The 25,854-nt window shown below is 40.6% G+C and overlaps 1 protein-coding gene across 1 annotated transcript in view; it reads right to left on the bottom strand.

Moving 5' to 3' along the window:
* Window positions 1–18,647, bottom strand: part of HHAT (hedgehog acyltransferase) — a 551,233-nt gene extending 532,586 nt beyond the window's left edge. The window contains exons 1-2 of the mRNA XM_036756444.1: window positions 18,603–18,647; window positions 9,974–10,106 (exon numbers count right to left, since the gene is read on the bottom strand). Coding sequence (XP_036612339.1) covers window positions 9,974–10,064 — 91 coding nt within the window. The 5' untranslated portion in view covers window positions 10,065–10,106; window positions 18,603–18,647. The remainder of the gene's footprint in view (window positions 1–9,973; window positions 10,107–18,602) is intronic.
* Between the last annotated feature and the right edge of the window lie 7,207 nt (window positions 18,648–25,854).

Here is a 25,854-nt window from a genome sequence, read left to right as displayed (position 1 = left end):
GAGTACAATTTCTAATCATTACATAAATCTGTCCCACTGTTTTCAATCTTTTTTTAAAAAATCCAATAAGCTCCAGCCAATAGTTTCTTAAGGGAAATGATGGAGATTAGAGGTAAAATGGGGCAGAATTAATGATATGGAAATTCACGGAGTAAGATCAAAGAAAGGTCAGGCTGTGAAAGTGGGACAAAGGTCACTAACCTTTTCAGTCTTCTCCAACCAGCCTAGCGCCAGTGATCTGAATAGAACACAAGAAGATGGAGTGAAAGAATAAGATGTCTCCTGACCACAATGTCACTCAGCTTCTAGTCTATCTGAGGAAGTACAGCCTAGGGAATACTTGCCCTAGGCAGATAGGGTAGAATAAGAATTGAAGGACTAAAATGAGTTTCCAACCATAACTCAGGATAAGGGTTGAGGTCAGGAAAGACAGAGAAGAGAACAGTTCAAACAGCAGAAAAGCCTAAGCATCAGCTCCAGTCTATGAGCAGCTTGGCTGAGGAGAAAGGCAGAAAGCTCACTGGAAAGACAACCACTCTTCTCTGGAGGAAAAAAAAATTTACTAATAATGGACTCCCAACACCACAACCAACCACCCCAGGAAAAGATACACAGGCCTGAAAAGCCAGGTGACAATTGTGTAAACTCCCCTGCAAAGAGTGTCTTGATAACCACAGCATCCAAACTGGATGAGAGGTAGATAGATGAATAGCTGAAGGATAATTGGAGTGGAGATGAACAGCTGTATTGGGGACAAAAACAAGAGAAAAGAAGGAATAAAACTCCTTTGGTGGATGGGATGCTAATAATGGATGATATGGTGAACTTGAAGTCAGGGATTCAAATTATACCATGGGCATCTACTAGTTGTATGACTCTGGGAAAGGCACTTAACTTATCATAGCCTCAGTTTCCTTATCTATAAAATGGGGGTGATAATAATATTTGTAACACATACCTTAAAGGGTTGCTGTGAGGTTAAAAAAATATACCTTGTATAAATGTCATTGCTTTACAAACTATAAAGCACTGTGTGAATCACTATTACTCATATGGGTTTAAGATCTCATTGATTTAGGAGGTCCCCCCAAGTGATACAGATCATAACCCCTTTACGCTACACATCCATGTCCTCCCATAGGTTCAGGACAGGAGGTCCACCCAAAATGGTGGAAGCCTTACTTGCTTTCTCCTAACACTGTACCTGGCTTAGCCACCTGTCATCCCTTGCCTTTACCACATGAATAACTCATCTTCTTTTCCTAGCATACGTTTACCTGATACCTTTTACTCTTATTATGAACAGGCTACATGTTGCAGCCTGCTCACAACCACCTCTCCAGCCACTGTAGAGCAGCAAGACATATTACTATGATTGTTTTATCCCACCTTTGACACTTACTAGTTCTGTAACTTTAAGTAAGTCATTTATGCTCTCCAAACCCCAGTTTCCTCATTTGAAAAATGAAGATAATAAGAATGCACACTTTAGAGAGCTGTAATGAGTCAAATGAGATAGTTTGTAAAATGCTTTGTAAATCATAAAGTGACATGTAAATATTAGCTACTACTCTTATTGCTACTACTAATACTTACTACTACCACCGCCAGCACCAAGAGTAATTGTCTTCATGCTGGGAAATAAAGAAAAATATTGCTGGTGTTGTTCAGTCATGTCTGACTCTATTTGGGGTTTTCTGGGCAAAAATACTGGAGTAGTTTGCCATTTCCTTCTTCAGCTCATTTTATAGATGAGGAACTGAGGCAAATGGTTAAATAACTTGCCCAGGGTCACATAGCTAGTAAGCATCTAAGACCAAATTTGAACTCATAAAGATGAGTCTTCCTGATTTCAGGGGGGAAGGGTCATCTTTGTCCTAATTCCGTTCAGTCAATCAGTCAATAAACATTTATTAAGTACCTACTATGTACCAGGCACTATGCTAAGTGCTGGGGATACAAAAAGAGTCAAAGAACAGTTCCTGCCCTCAGGGAGCTGAAAGTCTAATGGAGGTGACAACATACAAACAACTATATACAAACAAGATATGTACAGGATGCACTGGAGATAATCAAAAGAGAGACGGGACTAGCAATAAGGGAAGCTGAGAACAGCTTCGCGTAGAAGGTAGGATTTTAACTAGGACTTAAAGGAAGCCAGGGGAAGGGAAAGAATTGCCGGAATGAGGGACAGCCAGTGAAAATGCCTAGTCAGGAGATGGGACATACATCATTCATGGTAGATCAGGGAGGCCAGTGTCACTGTATCTTAGAATACATGGTTGGGGGAAGGGGGCATGGTTGAGGAGCAGGAAGGTGTGAGAAGACTGTAAATGTGGGGAAGGGGCCAGTTGTGAAGGGCTTCTCTCTGGAAGCCAAAAGGGTATGAGGTAGCTGCAGCTTTAAAAATTGATTTATGCAACTGCTTCATTCCTGTCCAGTTTTCAGAGCAAAGAAGTCACTAAATTTCAGGAGAAACTATGCCTTATACTCCAGCAACAGGTCACAACCAAAGATGACCACAACCATATCAGGAGAATAGTGGGCATATTACTAAAGGAAGCTTATATTATGACCACAGACCACATAAAAAAATTATACACTTACAAATGAATTCTGATCCTTAATCTTTCATTACCATAGGTAATGGCTGTTAATGAGAATTAATTTGTTTTCATCCAAGCACTGCATAAACCTTAGATCTCATCTTGCCACTAAGAGATGTAAGTGGCTGATTTGGGAGGGCAGGGAGGAGAAGTACATTAACTCTTTCAAAGCCACCATGTTATATCTCCCTGTGAAAATAAATGAAAGTACAAACAGACATAAAAGGTTACAACCTTGCCAAAATGTGGCCCATATACTCAATATAGTCAGTCTCAATTACCTGAGGATAGAGGAAAAGAGGGAACAACACTAGGTAGTAGATCTTAACCCCCCAAAAAAGTTCCATTTCACTTTGGAGGAAAGGGAAAAGGTGATTTGCTTTGTTCTACTCTAGCTGCAAATTTCTCTTTCGTATTCTATTGGACTGAGGCATAATTCCCTGACCACATCCACATGCTGTCCCCAGCCTGGCCCCAGGGAAATACTGGAGTAGGAAGAACTGGAAAGTAGGTATCCCACAACTACACTGAGTAACCACACAGAATGTTTGCTATAAGATATATCAGCAAAACTAGCATTTATATAGGGCTTTAAGGCTTGCAAAACCCCGTATAAATATTGTCACACTGCATCCTCATAACCCTGGAAGGTCAGTGCTATTATTATCTCTATTTTAGAGAAGAGGAAACTGAGGCTGAGAAGGTTAAGTGATTTGCCCAAGGTCATGCAGCTATTAAGTATCCAAGGCTACATTTGAACTCAGATCTTCCTGACTCTCTAGAAACATCGCTCTGTCCAGATCTCCATATTTGTATAGAACGATCTATACAAACGATCTACCCCAAACACTCCAATACACCAGAGATGGAACACTGAAGCAGAGCTTACCAATAAAGACCTTGTATTTTCTAGTGAAGCCTTGAAATTCTTCAAGCCTTGGGTTTCCTGAGCCACAGAATCAAGAGGAAATTCTGAATATAACCTCCATTTTCCTGGCTAAATAAGCTTTAGAGAGGCCTAGGTTGATTCAGTGTAAGCTAGCTAAACTGACAACACTAATAGATGAGTAATTGGTTATGGATGACATATTTCTTCTGCATTGCTCAAGAAAAACCACAGCACTGACATAAACAGGAATTATGGATTGGGCTAGAAGAGAGAGGATCCCATACCCCTCTCTGGACTAGAAGATGTATTTCTTTCTTTTTTTAATTTATAGAATAAAACAAGTATTTTCATAACATAATATAATGAAAAAAAGATGACTGCACATGAAACTATACATCTATTATGTACAACTTGCTATTCCTTTTTAATATATAATAATCACATAAATTCCTTTTTTTTTCTTTTTTCCCTCCCTCCACCCTAGAGATGGCTACCATTAGACACTAATGTGTGTGTGTGTATGTGTGTGTGTGTGTATACAAAATCATTGTATACATACTTCTATTATCAGTTCTTTCTCTGGATGCAGGTAGTGCCTTCCTTCATATGTCCTTGGAGTTAATTTGAGTATTTATTAGATATATTTCTAAAAAATTCTGGTCTAGAAACAGTGGGAAGCAACTTCCCAAAGGAGAGTTAATTTTTCAACATGAATCAAATGGATTCTAAGCATTAAAATTTCTCTTCAGAGGACTAGCATTTGTTACAGATAGTATCTTTCCAAAGATGACAAGAGGCAAGAAGTGACATCAGATATATCACTGAAGAAATATATGACTACAAAAAGAGATTGGCCAAATGCAGGAATTTGTTTTCCTTGACTATGCATATTTGTTATGAAGGTTTTGTTCTATTTTGTCCAGTCGAAAGGAGGTGAGAGAAAATAATAAATAATTGATAGTTGAATAAAATAGTAGAGGGAATCAGAATTGTGTTAGCCTGGTGAAAAGAAGATTTAGTGGTATCCATCTTCAAGACAATCCTCCATAAAGCAGTGGTCCAACCATGTCACCTCCATGCTCAAGAAACTCCAGAGCCTCCCTGTCACCTCCAGAATCAGATACAAAAATTCTCTGTCTGGCATTCAAAGCTCTTGATAACCTAGTGACCCCCCACCATCATTTTAGGAGTAGTTGAACAAAATGTGTGTGTGTGTGTGTGTGTAGCAGAACATTATTGCAACATAAAAAATGATGACCATGAAGAATTCAAAGATACTTGGGAAGATGTGTATAAATTGATGCAGAGTAAACAAAATCAAGAGAACAATTTACACAATAATGTAATAGGAAACAGCACTGACAGACATCAGGACTTTGATCAATGCAGTGATAAGCCATGACTTCTGTGGCCTCATTGTGAAACATACCTTCCTTCTCAGGACAAAAGTGGTGGACCATCAGTGCTAAATGGAACATACGTTGTCAAACAGGGCAAATGTTTTGGCTTATTTTGTTTAATTGTACTTCTTTATTTCAAGGGAGGCTTCTATTTTGAGGGATTCAGACAGAGGTAGAGGAAGCTGCTTACTCTGGACGTTTCAACATGACTGTGAGAGTATCCCCTAGGCAGTAAGTTAAATGTCCAGCCATGTCTACAAGCAAGTACGGCATACAGTGTTCTAAGTCTGCCACCCATATATCACTGTCATTTTACATTAAAATCACTTCTTTCTTTTATCTAACAATAACTGCCACAAATCTATATTGTCAGGAAAGGACAAGACACAAAGTGCAGCACTAGATACAATCTAACTACTTATCTAATCTGTTCAATTCAGCTTGGTCTGTGTGATAGGAAAGAGTATGGGAAATAGCTCTATGGAGTATATTCATGTCTAACACTTTTCATCTTGAGGGAAGGGGAGGAGACTGTCCATTACTTCAAATCAGAAACATAAATTACATTTACTTTCCATTTATTTTCCCAACTTGTTTTAAATGTACTGCAATTACCCTCCCTCCTTGCTGTTCACATTGTTCCTTTTTCAGTGAGGATGATCTTCTATTCAGATCATTTCTCCTCTTCATACCAGGTACTAAAAGGAAGTCACAATGCACTACAAGCAAATATGCTACCTTCAAACCCCTGGGCAGAATTGCTCAACAAAGCAGCCTCCCTAAAAAACTGGAGGGTGGGGGGTTGGGGGGGGTGCTGGAGGAGAGAATCAAGGCAGACTGGCAAAAACAAAGGTTACCTTTAAACACTTACAAAAAGGAAGTGTCAATTGTCATGCCAGAAACAAAAATACAAAGCTGGGATAGTATAATGGATAGAGTACTGGACTTGAAGTCAGGAAGACTTGAGTTCAAAATCTCCCACAAACACTAGCTGTATGACCCTAGACAAGTCACTTAACCTCTCGGGCTCAATTTCGTCAACTATGTAATGGGGACAATAATAGCACCTACCTTGCAGAGTTGTTGTGAATATAAATGAGATAGCATATATAAGAAATTCAGTCATAAAAGATATACTAAAAGGGGGGGGGGGGGCGGAGCCAAGATGGCGGCTGGAAAGCAGGAACCAGCTTGAGCTTCCTGCCGAGTCCCTCCAAAAACCTATAGAAAATGGCTCTGAACCAATTCTAGACCAGCGGAAGCCACAGAACAGCGGAGGGAAGCAGGGCTCCAGCCCAGGACAGCCTGGATGGTCTCTGGGTGAGGTCTGTCCCACACGGAGCTGGGAGCTGGGAGCTGGGAACAGAGTGGAGCAGAGCCCAGCCTGAGCGGCGTGGACCAAAGAAACCAGGAGCCGGGCGGAGTGGGCCCTGGTGCCCTGTGTCGGTGAGCTGCGGCAGTTGCCGGTCTTCTCAACCCACAAACACCAAAGACTGCTGAGAAGGTTAGTGGGAAAAGCTGTGGGAGTGGAAGGAGTTCGCGGTTCGGCTTCCAGCCCCGGGGGCAGCGGAGGTGGGGCAGCTACAGTTGCTGCTGCTTCTGGCCCCAGGCCCACCTGGTGGGAGGAATTAAGTGGCAGATCAGAGCAGGAGTGCACAGTCTGTTGAAGATCTAAGCCCAGCCCGGGCTGGGGGTTCTTGGGAAAGGAGAAGTGCTGGCGTGACAGAGCTGGCACCTCCCCCCCAAACGTGGAACATAGAACTCGTTAGTCTACAAGCAGTCATACCCCACTGAAAAACTCAAGGGTCAAGTTAGTTGGTTGGGAAGATGGCCAGGCAGCGAAAGCACACCCAGATTCAGTCCCAGACTTTGGATTCTTTCTTTGGTGACAAAGAAGACCAAAACATACAGCCTAAAGAAGACAACAAAGTCATAGAGCCTACAACAAAAGCCTCCAAGAAAAACATGAACTGGTCCCAGGCCATGGAAAAGCTCAAAAAGGAGTTGGAAAAGCAAGTAGAGAAGTAGAGGAAAAATTGGGAAGAGAAATGAGAAGGATGCGAGAAAACCATGAAAAACAAGTCAATGACTTGCTAAAGGAGACCCAAAAAATTACTGAAAAATACACTGAAGAAAACAAAACCTTAAAAAATAGATTAACTCAAATAGCAAAAGAGCTCCAAAAAGCCAATGAGGAGAAGAATGCCTTGAAAGGCAGAATTAACCAAATGGAAAAGGAGGTCCAAAAGACCACTGAAGAAAATACTACTTTAAAAATTAGATTGGAACAAGTGGAAGCTAGTGACTTTATGAGAAATCAAGATATTATAAAACAGAACCAAAGGAATGAAAAAATGGAAGACAATGTGAAATATCTCATTGGAAAAACCACTGACCGGGAAAATAGATCCAGGAGAGATAATTTAAAAATTATTGGACTACCTGAAAGCCATGATCAAAAAAAGAGCCTAGATATCATCTTTCAAGAAATTATCAAGGAGAACTGCCCTGATATTCTAGAGCCTCAGGGCAAAATAGAAATTGAAAGAATCCATCGATCGCCTCCTCAAATAGATCCCAAAAAGAAATCTCCAAGGAATATTGTTGCCAAATTCCAGAACTCCCAGATCAAGGAGAAAATACTGCAACCAGCCAGAAAGAAACAATTTGAGTATTGTGGAAACCCAATCAGAATAACCCAAGATCTGGCGGCTTCTACATTAAGAGATCGAAGGGCTTGGAATATGATATTCCAGAGGTCAATGGAGCTAGGATTAAAACCTAGAATCACCTACCCAGCAAAACTGAGTATCATGCTCCAAGGCAAAATATGGATTTTCAATAAAATAGAGGACTTTCAAGCTTTCTCAGTGAAAAGACCAGAACTGAATAGAAAATTTGACTTTCAAACACAAGAATCAAGAGAAGCATGAAAAGGTAATCAAGAAACAGAAATTGCAAGGGACTTACTAAAGTTGAACTGTTTTGTTTACATTCCTACATGGAAAGATGATGTGTATGATACATGAGACGTCAGTATTAGGGTAGCTGAAGGGAATATGCATGTGTGTGTGTGTGTGTATGTTTATGTATATATAGGTGAATGTGTATATATGTATATATCTATGTGTGTGTATATATATGTATATGTATATATACATATATATATACACATATATAAAAGAGAGAGAGCAGACACAGGGTGAGTTGAAGATGAAGGGAAGATATCTAAAAGAAATAAAATCAAATTAAGGGATGAGAAAGCTACATACTGAGAGAGGGAGATAGGGAGAGATAGAATGGGGTGGATTATCTCACATAAAGGTGGCAAGAGGAAGCAGTTCTGTGGGAGGAGGGGAGAGGGCAGGTGATGGGGGAATGAGTGAACCTTGCTCTTATCAGATTTGGCCTGAGGAGGGAATACCATGCATACTCAATTGGGTATCTTACCCCACAGGAAAGAAGAGTGAGGAAGATAAAAAAAAATAAAAGGGGGGGGATGATGGAGGGGAGGGCAGATGGGGGGGGAGGTAATCAAAAACAAACACTTTGGAAAGGGGACAGGGTCAAGGGAGAAAATTCAATAAAGCGGGATGGGTTGGGAAGGAGCAAAATATAGTTAGTCTTTCACAACATGAGTATTGTGGAAGGGTTATACATAATGATACACATGTGGCCTAGGTTGAATTGCTTGACTTCTTAGGGAGGGTGGGTGGGAAGGGAAGAGGGGAGAGAATTTGGAACTCAAAATTTTAAAAACAGATGTTCAAAAACAACAAAAAAAAAGTTTTTGCATGCAACTAGAAAATAAGATACACAGGCAATGGGGTGTAGAAATTTATCTTGCCCTACAAGAAAGGAAGGGAAAAGGGGATGAGAGGGGAGAGGGGTGATAGAGGGGAGGGCTGACTGGGGAACAGGGCAACCAGAATACATGCCATCTTGGAGTGGGGGGGAGGGTAGAAATGGGGAGAAAATTTGTAATTCAAACTATTGTGAAAATCAATGCTGAAAACTAAATATGTTAAATAAATAAATTTTAAAAAAAGAATGGCAAAAAACGAATAAAATTTAGTCATGTGTCTTTGAGCCTGGCACATGTCTAAAAAAAGATATACTAAATAAAATATCGTGTATATTATATATTAATAGAAACAAAACATTAACATTACAAGATGGCAAACTATAGACTTCTATAAAGGACACACACAGACCACATTTTGAGAAGAAATTGGTTAAATGCTTGGAAATTTGCATGAACTCTTCTCTTTATTCATTTAATTATTAAATAAGCATCTATTAAGTATCTACTAGGTGAAAAGGCACTTGCCAGGCTCTAGAGATATAAAATGAAATTAGACATGGTCTTTCCCTTCAAGAAGCTTACAACCTAGTTAGAAAGGGAACATATGAGTAACTATAATGCAAAACTGGAAGACCAGGAAGCACATAGAGAGGTACAAACAAAGCCTATGAAGTACTAGGAGAAGGAGATCACTTCTGCCTTGAGACAGAAGAGAACATTCATGGAGCAGGCAATATCTTGAAGGTTACTAGAGGTGTTAACAGTAAAACTTCTTTCATTCAAAATGCTACCAAGGACCATGGCAGAAATATATAACACACATACGTGTGTGCTATATAAATGTTATATTACATATTGTGGGTATACCACACTTGGCAGCTAGGTGGCACAGTGGATAAAGCACTGGGCCTGGAATCAGGAAGACTCATTTTCCTGAGTTCAAATCTAGCCTCAGACACTTATTAACTGTGTGATCCTGGGCAAGTCACTGAACCCTGTTGACCTCAGTTTCCTCAGCACTCCAGTATCTTTGTCAAGAAAACCCCCAATGGTGTCACAAAGAGTTAGAAACGACTGATATGACTAAAAATAAAAGAACAATAAAATATATACGTACATATGTGTGTGACATATATGTGTATTATATACATACATATATGTATTGTGTATATATATATATACATACATGCATGCGTGTGTGTGTGTGTATACAGGCACCAACTGACATCCTCTATTCCACCTTCAGAGAAGGTAAGAAAGCATAAGGCCTTACCTCTAGAGACTTTGTAGACTTCATAGAAAGAATAAAAGTGGAAACCTAGAGAAATGAGCAGGTAGAGAAACAGTTCCCATCTGGGTAGCATTGCTACTTATTTCAGGATCCTGGAGAAATCCATAAGATGTCCCTAAAATTGAAAAAACAAATGGGAGGGAAAATTTTATGAGACATACTGAAGGGGATCTCAGGGAAAGGATATTGTCAATTGAATCACATTTATTGAACAACAGTATACAACAAAGTGATGCTGATAAGTGAATTATCTAATCAGAAGAGATCAAACAAACCAACAGCTTAAATCTCTTCCTTCACTATCAAATCTCTGGATTATATCTGCTACAGAACTTGAGACAGGGAAACACCATCTCAGTTTTATTATAGGGGAAAGTAGGTAATTCAAAGTTTAAGGTCTTACGTGCTTGACTTCATCATGAAATTCCAACATAGATTATCAAAAGAATGATTTCTTAGCACTTAGAAAAGAGAAAAGGGGAACACAATTAGCTGGCATGAGTACATATTCAGGATATCTGGGTTTCAACAAGGCATTTGATTGGTTCTTTCATTATATCTTTATAAAGAAAATGGAGAAATATGATCTGGATGATAATAAAATTAAGTGGGTTTGGAACTGGTTAACTGGCAGGATGCTGAGTGAACTTATTCAAGCTACAGTTTGAATGATTGTTAATCCCTTACCACCCACATAAGTTGCAGATATCAATCTGTGATTACCTCAGACCTACCATTTTGTAATTTTATTTGCACTAAAGGTGTCTTTTATTTAGTAGTACCATTAATAAATTATTCTTATTATTATATTTAATTGAACCTGGAGGGAGGTATCTATTAAGGTGCCCTAGGGCTCTGTCCTTGGTCCTGCTCTGTTCTACATTTTTATCAGTAGATTGGCTAAGTGGTAGAGAGCTATCTTATTAAACTCATCCACAATGATGAATAATTGATTGTTAAACCACTCCCACCTCCACAAATCTTTGCATTTTTAGGAGAGGATTCTTACAAACCCAAATTCTTACCCCAGTGTAACCAATCTATAGGTTTGAGCTGAGAAAATCTGATTCAGCCTCTCTTTTAGGTTTATTCTGCTGGATAGGAAATGCTGAAGCAACTTGAACTTGCATTTTTATCAAGTCACCATTAAAAATGTATCAGGTGTCTGTCTCCTCAATTCTGATTATTTTAACTGATACTTTCCCATTGCCCTATCATTTTTAACAATCACCTCCAGCTCTGTACATTTTTAATAAAACACTACTTTTTAAAATATGTCATCACTTGGAAGTTCTGAAGCATTTTTGTGACCCTTTGTGTAGTTTGTGTCCTTGAAATTGCATATGAGATGGATAGCCTTAAAGGAACTAACAGACAGAGGTAAGCAGAACCAGAAAAGGAATATGCACAATGAGTACACCAATGTAAATGGGGGCAAAACAAAATGAAAACAAACAAAAAGCCTATGTAATGTTAACGACTAAGCTTAGCTGTGGAGAAGAAAATGCACCTCTCTCTTTTCTTTACACATGTCGGGGTCTATGTGTTTGCACCAGCTCATATACTGTGATTATTGATATGTTGGTTCTTTTTGCTAAACTGCTTTTTTCTCTTTCTTTCTTTTTTTATTTTTCTACTATGTCCTTTTTTTTTTAGTTTTCTTGAAATGTTTTGTTTGTACATCATATTCACAGACTATGCCCACTCCCTGAGAGGTTTCATAACAAAGCAAAATAATTCAGCAAAACTAGTAACACAGTGACCTCTTCTGAAAGTACAATGCAACATTCACCATCTATAGCACCCCCCCTCCTCCACTTTTAAATGTTTTTAATAAACAGAAATCTATTTTTTCTCCGTCTCACCTCCTACCTCATTGGAAATGAAGAGAAAAAAAAATAAATTCCTTATAACAATAGGCATAGTCAAGCAAAACAAATTCCCAAAAATAAAGATGTTTCATTCTGCATACTAAATCTATTGCCTCTCTGTCACGAAGTGCATAGCATGTTTCATTTCTTTTTATCTCTGTTACAAGGAGTGGCTCACTAGAGAGTGGATGGATACGTTCAGAAACGAAGGTAATGGTAATAACTAAAGATAGCAATAAAAATAAAGATATTTTAAAAAGTGAAAGAAATTGAGAGTTCAGTATTGTAGTTTACCCAGAGTTATTATCTAAGGATCATAGATTTAGAGCTGAAAGGGCCCTTAAATCACATAGGTCAACGCCTTCAAATCAGAAGAAATTCTCTGAGGCCTAAGGGAGGAAGGGAAGAAAGGGAGATGTGGAAGGAAGGGAAAGAGTAAGAGAGAGGAAGGGAAGGAGAGCGGGGAAGGGAGGGAGGGAAAGAGGGGGAGAGGGAGAGAGGGAGAGAGGGAGGGAGGGGGAGAGGGGGAAAGAGAGAGAGAGGGAGAGAGGGAAAGGGAGAGAGGGAGAGAGGGAGAGGGAGAGAGAGGGAGAGAGGGAGAGGGAGAGAGAGGGAGAGAGGCGGGGGGAAGAAGAAAGGAGGAAAGTAAAAAGACAAAAGAAAAAAACTGAATCATTTTCTCCTTCTTCCTCAAGTAGTTCCCTTCTCCTTTTGGATCAATACAACACTAGAAGGTAGCAGAATGAACCACTCTTGTGTAGTCAATATGTTCACAACCACAGTTTCCCAATGATAGAATTTGGAGCCTATAGAGTTCTCGCTACATAGAAGGCCATAACAACTTACATCAGTACTGTGCCTTAGGCTACCCAAAGAAAATCCACATGCATTGTCTCATGGGATTAAGAGTAAGATTGTTATCAATTCTATCCCTTCTTAATGTCATCCCTATTTGGAGATGAGGGAACTGAGGCACAGATAGAGTGAGAAGCGGCATGTTCAATAGCACAAAACTAATCAATAGCAAAGCTAGGACCAGAACCCAAGTTCTCTGGGTTCCTAATTGAGGGCTCCTTCCACCATACTACAGGAAGTCTATACAGAGCAAAAATAACACTCCCAATTTCTATCTATTACAGCAACTGTAGTTCATGTTACCACAGCAGAGATTTAGAAGGTACTTAATAAATGTTTATTGATGGACTAACTGATTCACTCAATCTATGCCACCATTCTGAAAAGTATATAAACCTAATGTTTATTAGATCCTATTCAATTCTCATTTCAGAGGCATTTTATTTTCATTCCTAATTTCCATTTACTGGACAATGATACCTTAAATTTTAGCTTTAAGTACTTCTGGTACCATCAAGTACTGGGTATCCCAGAAGTCTAAGTTATTAATACTTCAAAATGCACTCAGACTTGGGATTCTCCTTATATAACAAAAGTGTTTAAGGTAGGGTCGGTTAAACTAAATTCTTTTGCAATTTGAAAAACCTTCTCATCTCAAACCATCTCCATTCTAAAAACACACATATTCTCTGTTCTTTAAGTTAAAATTTTCCTAGAGCAGGTTTCCTGAAAACAAAACACACCTGTACCACATAGTGTTTGCTGGCTTTAAATATTTTTTTCAGAAAAAAAAGTTTAACAATCCAATGTAACTGCTTAAACATGAAAGCCAAAGAAACCATAAAAATTTAATTTTTTAAAAAATCACAGCTTAGGAGTGCCCTCCTAGAAGAAAATTAATTTTTAAATCAATTCAATTTAATCAAAACACACAGCCAAAAAAAATCAAAACCACACACCAAGAAAATTAACTATGCAATAGAAAGTATTTAAGGTACAAGCAAGGCAGAGGACTAGCAGCTAGGCCCTAGCTACATTTGCTATCTGGCTGCAAAGGAAAAGAATTGTCAGCAGTTAAACAGAGATAAGAGCCAAGAGAAAGCAAAAGTGCTCTCAATTTAGGAAGAGATTAGGAATTTGAAGACCAAAGCAAAGCAATAAAGGTAAAAGGTACACATGTCCCTCGAGATTAAAAAATGCAGAGGTGATAACACTGTAAGATGTTTCCAAAGAAAATGAGGACATGGGACCAACATCCCAACAGAGACTGCATGGATGGGTACTATTTCAGGTTGCAACCTGATGACAAGCAGCACAGAGGCCTGATTCTCTGAATAAGCATAGACACAAAGGGTTTATGTAAAATTATCCTGTCCTCCAAGAGGAATAGGGTCCATGTTTCAAAAGACTAAGGCGCCATCACACATATTAGAGGTTTTCCAATTCATCATATTTTAGTTTCTTTATCTGACCTATTGTCTTTGGTAGGAGGAAATACAGGCCCCCTCTGATGATACAGTAAAACCTTCCTATTTCAGAATGATATTTGTGGATAAAAATACAGAGAAGGCGCCAGGCTAAATCAGAAAATTGTAGATAATGGTGTGGTTGATAACACCTTGCAGTCAGAAAGACCTGGGTTCAAATCTAGCCTCTAGACTTCAACACATATTGGTTGTGTGACCCTGGGCAAGTCACTAGACCTCACTTCAAATGTTTGAGCAAAAGCTGAATGATTATTTGTGGAGAAGTCACGGAGGGAATTCCTGCTTCGGGTATGAGATGGACAAGGGAGCTGCTGAGGTCCCTTCTGACGCTAAGATTCTGTGATTCTATGAAACGCACAGTCACTAGTAAGTATCAGCTCAGATTTTTACTAGCCCACCTCTCTGGGTTACAGTGAGGAGGAAAGTGCTTTGTAAACTGTAAGATGCTTATAAAGTGGGCCATATTCATCTTGTAATTATTTCCCCCACTACAGTCCTAATCAGATGCCTCAACCCAGTGTGGATGGGACACTGGTTTCTCAGAGCAAAGCACAAAATTTGGCATATCCTACCAACCCAGAAAGCCTCAAATATAGGCCCGAGAACAGGATGCTAGATTTGGAGATGATGAAATTGCTTGGCACTAGCCACAAGCAGGCTAAACTAGATTAAAATGTAATTGGGAAATGTTTAACAAAATAAATAAAAATGCAATACAACACAGATAATGTGAATTTGTGGTTTTCTAAGTCAATATGTGGCTGAGTTTCTACCTATACTATGTCACTGTACTAAAAAGTATGAAGGGTTTACAGTCAGTACTCACACTAATGATAGAGTGAGTACTCCCACTAATGAAATCACAGATCTTTTAAAATATCATGATTATCATTATGTTTTATAAAACACTTTACAACTCTCATAGCATTTTCCTCAGTGTAACCCAGGGAAGTAGATAAAGCAACATAGCATTCCCATCTTACAGATGAAGTAACCGAAGCTCAGAAATTAAATGATATATCCAAGGGCCAGTGTTCTTCCCACTACACATACATACTACCCTCCCTATTCGGGAACACCAATAAGATTATCACAATTCACAATTGATTTATGTTACATTTTGTTTTGTTTTGTTGTTTAGTAGTGTCTGACTCTTCACGACCTCATCTTGGCAAAAGTACTGGAGTGGTTTGCCATTTCCTTCTCCAGTTCATTTTATAGATGAGGAAACTCAGGCAAATAGGATTAAGTGACTTGCGCAAGATCATACAGGCAGTAAAAGTCTGAAGCCAGATTTTAACTCAGTAACAGGAATCTCCTTGACTTCAGGCCTAGCACTCTATCCACTTTGAATAAATGGTACCAAATGTAAAATAATTCATTTGTCATTAGTTCCAATAATTGAAGACAAGCTGAATAAATCCTTAATTTAGCAAGCCCTTAGTTTGACAATAGATTCTGGTGACACTGAACTCTTCTCAGCAATACAATGATCTAAGATAATTCTGAAGTACTTACAATGAAAAATATTAGCCACCTAAAGAGACAGAACTGATGAAGTCTGAATGCAGTTGGAAGCATACTTTTTTTGATTTATTTTTCTTGTAGTTTTTTTTAATCGAGGTTTTCTTTCACATGATTAATATAGAAATCTGTTTCGTATGACTGTACATGTATAACCTATATCAAATCACTTGCCTTCTCAATAAGGGGGTGGGGAGGGACAGAAGGAGAGAATTTGGAACTCAAATTTAAAAAAATAAGTGGAAAAATTATTTTCACATGTATATAGAAAATATTAAAATATAAGTAAAACAATAAAGAAAATTCACATAGGAAATTTTTTTTACTATAGCCTATCTTAATTTTGACAATTTCTAGATTAGTGGTATTTGAACGAGTCCTTTTAATTGCATATTATTAAACTGAATTTCTGTCAACAAAATACAACTTATCTGTGAGTTGTTTCTAGTTATGTATACATATCATCCAGGAAAGACTGAATGAATGAATAATGCTGGACCTGCTCTCATGGAAAACAGGATAACTTTACATAAGCCCTGTTTGTCCTTATGCTTATTATTCGGAGATTCAGGCCTTTGTGCTGCTTTTTCATCAGATTGGACCCTGGAATAGCATCCTATGCTGGCTGTGCTGCACGGTGTCACTTTTCTCCTGGAGAGTATATCAGTTCCCTCCAAAAAAGCATCCTACATTACATTTCATCTCTTGCCTACCTGGAATGCTCTCCCTCTTCATCCCACCCGTTGGAATTTCTAGCTCTTTTCAAGGTTAAACTCAAATGTCACATCGTCCAGAAGTCCTTTCCTGATTGCCTCAGTTGTTAGTGTACTCCACACCCCCAAATTACTTTGTATTTACTTATCTGTGCTGTTTTCCCAAAATAGAACATAATAATCCACCTGAAGCCTGGAACTGTTTCATTTTTGCTTTTGTATCTCCAGTGTGACATAGTGCCAGACATAAGATAGGCACTTAACACAAAATTCTTGATGAATGGAATTGAATTGGACATGTCAACAAACTGAAATCTAAGTAGCAAACAGAAGAAACACAGAGAAAAGAGTATGAGTATCACACCTTCTAGTGGTGAGGGGCAGAGTGAAAAATAATTTAAAAACCACAGGAGTCTTTAGGCAAGGTCTACCAGTGGCTGGAATTCGAGGCCTGGAGTCAGAAAGACTCATTTTCCTAAATTTAAATCTGACCTCAGATACTTACTAGCTGTGTGACCCTGGGCAAGTCACTTAACTCCATTTGACTCAGTTTCCTAATTTGTAAAATGAGCTGGAGAAGGAAATGGCAAACCCCTTCAGTATCTTTGCCAAGAAAATCCCAAATGAGGTGAAGAAGAGTCCAACAGGACTGAAAGGACTGAACACCTTCCCCCCCAATCTTCAATATCCAACGCTGCCTACAGCTGTCCAGAGATAGGATGTGTAGCCCCAAGAGGCTGTAAGTGAATTAGAGGACTAGGGCCTCTGGCTTCCTTCCAACCCTACAGTTCTGTGATTACCACCACTATCACCATCGCCCTAAAGTGTTAACCCCTTAAAGAGATTTCTTTTTCTCCGGCACAGCTAAGCAACCCAAGGTAGGAAATAAAAACTCCCCCACCCAGCAACACCTGTCCACTAAACTCATTTCCCAAAGTAATCCTCTCCCATTGGCCCAATTTAATTCTTAAAAATCCAAACAAGCTAGGGGACAGAAAAGAAGTAAGGAGGGAAAAAGAGGAGGAAGAAGGTGAGAAACAGGGCAAGAGAAAGATAGAGGCCAAAGAGGGTGAATTCCTGCCCTGTGCAAGCGACGACACAGAGAGGGGAGAGAGGAAGAACCCGGAAAATATATTTCCTCTCCACCATTTCTGAGGCTCCTGGACTGACAGGTTTTTGTTGTTGTTTTAAACATCCTTGCCGTAGATCTGAAAAGAACCTTAGAAACCAACTATTCTAATCCTCTCTTTTTACAGACGAGGAAGCTGAGGCACCTGGGGGAAATTAAGTGACTTGCCCAAGCACTGGAGGAAGGATTTGAATCCAGCTCTTGGAACTCCAGAGATACCGCTCTTTCCACATTAATTTGCTGCCTGGATAACTGGTAACGGGCTTTACTCAAACTTTCGGGGGGGGGCGGGGAAAAAAGAAACAAATTTGCTACAGTCACCTTCTGCAGCATAAGGATACTACTGTGCCTGGTCAGAGTTAGACTAGATTGGATACAATGAATCCCAGGAGAAGACAAAGGAGTTTCCCTTTCTGGGCTCCCTTTGAAGTTGCGACCTGGGATGAGCATTGAGGAAAGGGCAGAAGGAAGCTCGAGGCGAGAAGAGACAAGGAGGTTGCCTGAATTTTCCCGGGAAGCACCGGGACTGACCAGTAATTCACAAAGTCCCCAGGGCGGGGACAAGAAGTTGGGAAGATAAAGAGGAGAATCAAGGCTGGTGGGAGGTGTGTGTGCGCGCGCGCGGCGAGAACGCGCTGGATGGGGCCTGCTGGGAATGCCCCCCACCCGCTGGCTTTCGCGACATTCATTCCCGTAGTTGCAGAGCGTGCACTGGTGGCAGGGCCCCTCCCACTCCCTTCATCCCTGGCGCCGCTCTAGCCTGGCCCCTACTTTTCTTCCTTCTTGCCCGGGCCTCCCCACCCACGCACCCCCCAAGGCTTGGTAGGGACCCAGGCTCTGGGTTTGGGGAGGGATGCTCCCCAAGTCCTCGGCGCTTTCTTCCCCCAGCCCTCGGGACCGTTCGAAGATGTAAGGTTAGGAATTGGAGGTTAGCTCGTGGAGATCTTTATGCTACAAAGTAAAAAGGAGCAATTTTTTAAAATGGCAAAACCAAAACACCTTAAGGAGCCCCCACGGTCACCAGCTACCAACCTCCGGGCTGTCCCGGGCGGCGGCAGAGACGTGCACAACCACCCTCTCTCTCTTTCTGCACTTCCGAGTTCAGGCGGCGGCCGAGTCGGCTTGCAACTCACCCGGCCCTCCCTCCCCCGCTGCCCTTTGGCAGCGCGCCGCCGACCCCTGGCCCAGGAGCTCCGAGCGCGCGCCCCCGCCCGTCCCCCGGCATAACTGCGTGCGGAGAGCGCGCCGCCGCACTGGGCGAGGGGAGGGGAATGGATAGAGTGCGGGTTGGGGCCGGGGGGGGGGGGGGGGGGGGGGGGGGGGGGAGGGAACGGAGGAGTGGGGGAGGGAGGCGCCGCGGTGTCCAGGCTTAGGTGTTCGTGATGACTGGGGAGGAGAGTGGGGAAGGGCACACACCTGGGGTAGGGGGCGAATCGGAAGACCTGGGAACCAGAGACAGAATAAAAGAGGCCCCTTTTCCTTCCGAATTCCACCTAGGTGGGGAACGTCCATGCATCCCCTACTGTCCGGTTAGTGATGTAGGCAAGCTGGCCAATGAGTGGTGTAGCCTGCACCTCCTTCTTTCAAACTCACCTCACCATGTCCTAGTCTTTCTCCCAGTTTGCCCACCTCCATCTTCCCTATAGGGACCTAGGCACTTGTAGTAGTGCTGCCTTTTGGATCTGGCTATGAGTTTAAAAGGAGAAGTATCCAGTGACCCTTAGAAATATAAGTTCTTTATTCATTCATACCTGACCAGGCACACATCATTCAGATGAAAGTTTCTTCCTTTTTTTTTTAATAGTAGAGTTCTTACTGCATTGCGGCCTTCATTATCACAGACTAGGTAGGACCATGACATCAGGAAGGTGGTGCCATGACATGCAAGTGAATTGGATTTAATTGAGGGAGGGCTGTGCAAAGTCACTAGCCTCACTTTCTCCTCTGGAGCCATCTGGATCCAGTGGCAAGATGTAGATCAGGAGGACTGGAGATGGCTCCAGATTCAGTTGGGGACCTTGGCCTTTTTAAGCTAAGGTCTTTCCAAGTTCTCACTTTGACTGAGGCAACACCCATTCAGTGATTAAGGCTAGGTAAGAAATTAGACAAAAAAATGGCCTCTTTTACCTAATCAAAAACAACTCCTTAGTCCACTGGGACTATAACAATAGAAGTTACTGTAAGGGTCCAGTAGATTCATAGATCTAGGGACTGAGATCATTCTAGTCAAACCCCTTTGGGTTATAGATGTGAGACAGAGGCCTAGAGTGGGGAGGGAGCTCGGGATCGTAAATTTCAAGCTGAGAGTGATGTTGGGAGGCATATAGTCTAATAATCATAATCATCATAATATGGTGATGAGGAATTGAAACACAAGCAGGGTTAGTGACTTGCCCAAAGTCACACAGGTCATAAGTAGCAAGGCCAGCATTTGAACCCAGGTCCTTTGATTTTACTACCTCCCAAAAAATCCATTGACCTTTCCACTATAATAAAAGCTAATCTAAACTTTGTACCTCCCTTGCCACCTAACTCAGGGCTTTGCATACCTTAAGTCACTCCATTTCCTGACTCAGGGCATTTGTTCTGGCTGTTTCCCACGCTTGGAGCTCTCTCCCTCTTCATCACCACTTTCTGCCTTCCCTGACTTCCAGTCAATTTTAGCAAAAGTCACACCTTCTGCAAGACACCTTTCCCGTCCTTATCTTCTAGATACCTTCCCAGTAAGATTATCCCTGACTTATTCTACATACATCCTATTTGCAAATTGCTGTTTACATGTTATCATCACCCCACCCCATCCAAGACTGAGGACTCCTTGAGAACAGGGACTGTCTTTTTGCCTTTCTTTGTAATCCTAGCACACAGCACAGTGCCTGGCACATAGGAGGTGCTTAATAGATGCTAGTTTACTGACTGAGTGGCAGCAATAGGATCATAGGATTTCAGATACAGAAGGGATTAGGCATCATTTAGTCCAACTCCATTTTACTTGGAAAATCAGAATGAAGATCTGGCTTTGGAGGAGGAAGGTGGGGAAGATGACGAATATGATTTGAGATATGTTGAGAAAACACAGTGCCCAGAACATGGGAGACAACTCTGTACCCTGGTCAAGCCACATCAAAGTTTTAGGCTTAGTTCCAAGGCATCGCATTTTCAGCAAGACATTGACAAACTAGAGCACATCCAGGGAACGACAGATAGAACACAAAGGGAACATGCTGCATGAGGGTCATTTGAAAGAACTAGGAATGTTTAGCCTGAGGAGGAAAAGGTTTAGGGGAAACAAGAGAACTTTCTTTAAGTGTTTGAGGGTATGTAACATGACAATTGGACAAGATTTGTTTAGCCCAGCCCCAAAGGTCTGGGCAAATCAACTGGGCAAGTTCAAGAGAAGAATATGTTAAAATAATAATAATAAAGAATTCCTGACAGAAAATGGATAGTTTTCTATGGCAAGACTCTTAACAGACTCTAAATGACTCTGACATGTTGCAGAGAGAAGAAGGAGAAAAGAAGGGAAGGAATAAGCATTTATATAGGCGGTATTATGTGCCAGGCTGTGTGTTAAGCACTTTTACAAATATTACTTTTTCTGAGCTTCACCACAAGCCTGGAAGGTAGGTAATATTAATATATCCTCATTTTGGAGCTGAGGAATCAAATCAAAACAGAGCTTCAGTGATTTGCCCAGGGTCACACAGCTAGAAAGTACCTGAGACTGGATTTTAACTTAGTTCTTCCTGATTCCAAGCCCAACATTCTATCTACTGCATCAGCTCTGAGAGGAGATTCCTGTTCAGCTGCAGATGCACTAGATGGTCTCTGGAGTCCTTTCCATCTCTGAGGTTCTGTGGTTCTGTGAAATGGTTGCTGAAAGCCTGGATTCATATTATTACTTCAACTCTCTGAGTTTCAGTTTGCTCCTCTGCAGAACAAGGGGGATTGGATTAGATGGCCTCTAGTATGCATTTCTGGGCAGCTAGATGGCACAGTTGACAGAGCTCTGGGCCTGGAGTCAGGAAGACTCATCTTCTCAAGTTCATATCTGGCCTCAGACATTTACTAACTTCATGGACCCTGGGCAAGTTATTTAATCCTCTTGCCTCAGTTTCTTCATCTGTAAAATGAGCTGGAGAAGGAAATGGCAAACCACTTGCTAAGAAAACCCTAAATGGGGTCACAAAGAGTTGGACATGATTGAAAAATTACTGAACAACAAAAAATATCCATTTTTAAATTCTACTGTCAATAAGTGAATAAACTAATAGGTAGTAAAAGGGGTGGGACGTCTATAAGTTGTGATAATGGTTATATGCAGTTTTGTTGAACAACTATAGATATAAAATATTGACAAAAGAAAAGTGTAGCAACTGTAAAGTTTCTGAAAATGAGCCTTAGAGGCGGAGTTGCTATCAGTGCCAGGTTCTGCAAATGATAGTTGTATACCATGAGAAAAAAAATATTATGTATCAGTCTTTTCAACTGTGTGCACACAGATTGCTATGAGAATAATTTTAATGTTACTACCGAATCTGCTGCCCAAAATCAGATGCAGCAATTCTGCTCACAGGAATCCAATGGATGTGGTTGCAAAAGTGGGACCACTGGGTCTCACAGTTGCCCCAGAGAAGAATGGTATGAGAAATTGTCTAAGATCAAAAAAGCCTTAGTCCTAAGGACACAGAAGAAGCCAACTTGTTATGCTACAGCTGATTTATACCTTCCGTGAGTCTTTTCACTGCCTTTCAGGTCACCTGAAATGTTGATTCTTCTGAGATTGCGGCACTTTAAGATTTACAGCCCTATTGAATCACTGGAAGAATACAATTGTTTAAGCAATGAGTTTGTGTGGCAAGGAGCAGCTCAGAATGGTCACAAGTGCTATACAACTTTACAAATGTGGTGTTATCTGCTTACTTTCCTATTCAATTCTAGGCCCAGTTCGTGGTCCATCTGCAATGGCTTTCTGGGATATATGCACAGATGGGCTAACTCAGTAGGTTGCCCATCCAAATTCATCTAATTATCTGGGTAATATGTACTCTTCATTTATTTAGTTTTCCCTTTGTGGATTACTAGGCCCATCTCTTTTGAAGGGCCATGGATTTTATTTAGAAAATAGCGCATTATTTCCAGTTGGTAAAAATCAACAGAATGTTGCTCACAAACAGAAGACTTTGTGGAAGGCCGTGGAGTCTGCTAAGGAAGCTATCTCCTCCCTGTGAGAAGAAAAGCAGATTCCTCCATCTCCCTCTTATATGAAGGCCCAAGGGTTTTCAAGTACAGCCTTTTTGGAAATGCAGGGGTCTTGCTCACCTAGTAAATAGGCTAAGGAGAAAAGGGCTCAGTGGTTTTTATCTCTTAAGAAGGGTCTGGGTGGCTATTCTCAGGGTGTTTGACTTTTTTTTTAAAAAAAGGCTCTTTCACTGAAGAAAAAAAGCATCCTTACTCCCAGAAACAAACTATTTGAAACAAAGAAGAGTCCCAGCTAACTTGTACCCACAGGTTTGTCTTTTTTTAACCTCAACTTCCTTTTTTCATTAAGGTCAAGGATCTGTGTTAGAATAGTAGCTTACACAGTCACTACCATTTCTGTGCATTAAGGTTTACAAAGCACTTTACATAGGTTATCTCATTTGATCCTAACAATATCTCTTTGAGGTAGGTGCCTGACTCAGACTTAGGGTTAACAATATTTTTTGATTCCCTGCTTAATATCAGCATCAGTTTAGAGTCTGTCTTTCCAACAAACTACCAAGGGTTCAAAACCTGCTCAGCTTTCTTAACCTTCCATTCTTTTGGTATCTCTTTTAAACAAATTTGAAGGAATATGGGAGGTCCAATATATGAAAGCCCAACCCTACTTTCTCTTTAAAAGGTTGTTCAGCCATTTTTCAGTCATATCTGGCTCTTCATGACCCTATTTGGGGTTTTCTTGGCAATGATACTGGAGTGGTTTGCCATTTCCTTTTACAGATGAGGAAACAGAGGCAAATGGAGTTAAGTTACTTGCCCCGGATCATATCTGAACTCAGATCTTCCTGACTTAGAAAGTTAAATGACTTGCCCCGGATCACAAAACTAAGTATAAGAGGTGGAAGAGGTAGCTAGGTGCCACAGTGGATAGAGTGCCAGGCAAGCCTGGAGTCAGGAAGACCTAAGTGCAAATCTGGCCTCAGACACTTACTAGCTCTGTGACCCTGGGCAAGTCACCTAACTGTTTACCTCAGTTTCCTCATCTGTCAAATAAATGCTAGAGAAAGAAATGGCAAGCCACTCTAGTATCTTTGCCAAGAAAACCCCAAATGGGATCACAAAGAGTCAGACACAACCAACACAACTGAAACAACTGAACAACAACAACCAGAGGTGGAATTTGACCCTAAAACTCTTTTGGCTCCAAGCCCAGCACGTTTTCTACTATACCACAATGCTTCTTATTAGAGAGCATGGATGGTAGAAAAGTGGAGGCAGTGAATGTAAACTACTGTTTAGACAGTCTGGCAATGAAGGATTGAACTTTGCAAGTGGAGGAGAAGAGAAGACAGTACCAGTCAAGGCTGTCCAGTGGGAAATGATTCCTACAACTTGATGACTTCTCAGAGGGGAAGATGGCCACTTCCAGGAAGATGCTGCTTCTGAAAGGACTAAATATGTCCAAATCCTTCTTCCCAGCTTGCTCTTTACCCACCTCAAGAAAATATTTAGTCCAGCTTAATTGTTCTGACTTTCTAAACACTAAAGATAGCTCTGAGTATATGAATGAAACCAACCTCTGAGTTCAAAATGGAGGAAAATAGTCTCTCCAAAATAGGTTTAACAAAGCCTCAATTTTCCCAGAACAACAAGCTTTCTGTCCCATGCTTAAGACTGTGTTCTCTGCCCTGCCCTGTCAATGGCATCATTGAGAAGAGAATAGTGACATCATATCCATTCATTCCCTCCTGCCCCCCCCCCAGCCTATGCAGGTCACAATCACATCAAATGGATGGGTATTTGATAGCTAATGACTACAGAAAGTAAGGTCAGGAACAGAGCAGTCTTCCACATCCCTTCCCTCTATTCTCTCTTTCTCCTGTCCCTGAGCATTTCATGTTGTTTCAAAGTTAGGGGGCGGGGGGAGCTCCTGTGGTATTGGATGGCAGTTTATCATCTAGAAAATGGGAAGGTTAGACTGGATATTCTCTAAGGTCCATAAATCCCATGATCCTCTAAACCTGCAGTAAACAGGCCCTCCTTTCTGCAGGAATCTGGAGTAGCTGCAGGAAGGAAATGAATCCTCTAGATGGCTGCATAGGATTGGTTGATGAGTCAGAGTTGCCTTGTAGACTTAATGAAGAAAGCAGAAAAGCTAATGGAATTAGAATCAGACCAAAGCTTCCAGGCCTACTCTCCCTGCCACTATTTATATGAGGGTAGAGGCAAAAGATTAATATATATATGTATATATATATATGTATATATATATATATGTATGTGTGTGTATATGTATATACATATATATATATACATATATGTTTATGGGTGTGCCTTGCTTTAAGAAAACCCAACTTAGAAAAAATCCTAATCATAAAAGTTAACATGAGAGAAATTTTCCTATTCCCAAAAGATTCCTTTAAGTAGCAGAATTCTCCTATATTTTTAATCTTTCATTTTCAGATGACTGACTGCTTGACAGGATCAGAAAAACTGAAATGGAAAGTGTTAGAGGAGTCTTTGCCTATAAAAAATGAGTCAGAAGGGAAAATTGAAGCATGAGTGAAATGAGGATGGAAATCAACGGGAATAACAGGGTTCATTTTGCCAAAATGTGATCTACCCACAACATCTTCTGAAAGGACCACGTCCATTGCATAAAGTGAGGTCTCTTTGTAAATACGGAGTTCCTGGAGAAATGAACCAATCAAAACAAGCTTTTATTAAGCTCCTGCTATATGCTAGGCACTATGATTCTAAATGCTAGGGATAAGGAAAAAATGTAAACTTTCACGGTGTTTACATTATATCCTCAAACACTATCATTTTACTGTGAGGTTTTCTTGAGACAGGATCCTAGCGAAATTCTAGGGCCACCAGACCCTGGATAATACATAACATCTTGGGAACAGACTGATTGAAAAGGAAGAAAAAGAAAGGGAATTGAAGATTGGAGGCTAAAGTGTGTCATTTATAAAAGAAAGGGAAAAAATTGGACCCTAAACCTAATCTACTAAGAACATTGTGGAAAAAGTCAGAAACATAAAGGTGTGGCATTTCTCGACAGAGCCAAACTTGTTTC

Source organism: Trichosurus vulpecula, chromosome 4, assembly GCF_011100635.1.
Source record: "Trichosurus vulpecula isolate mTriVul1 chromosome 4, mTriVul1.pri, whole genome shotgun sequence".
Lineage (NCBI taxonomy): Eukaryota > Metazoa > Chordata > Mammalia > Diprotodontia > Phalangeridae > Trichosurus > Trichosurus vulpecula.
Note: the sequence above shows the minus strand (reverse complement) of the source record. Positions and strands in the feature narration are given on the sequence as shown.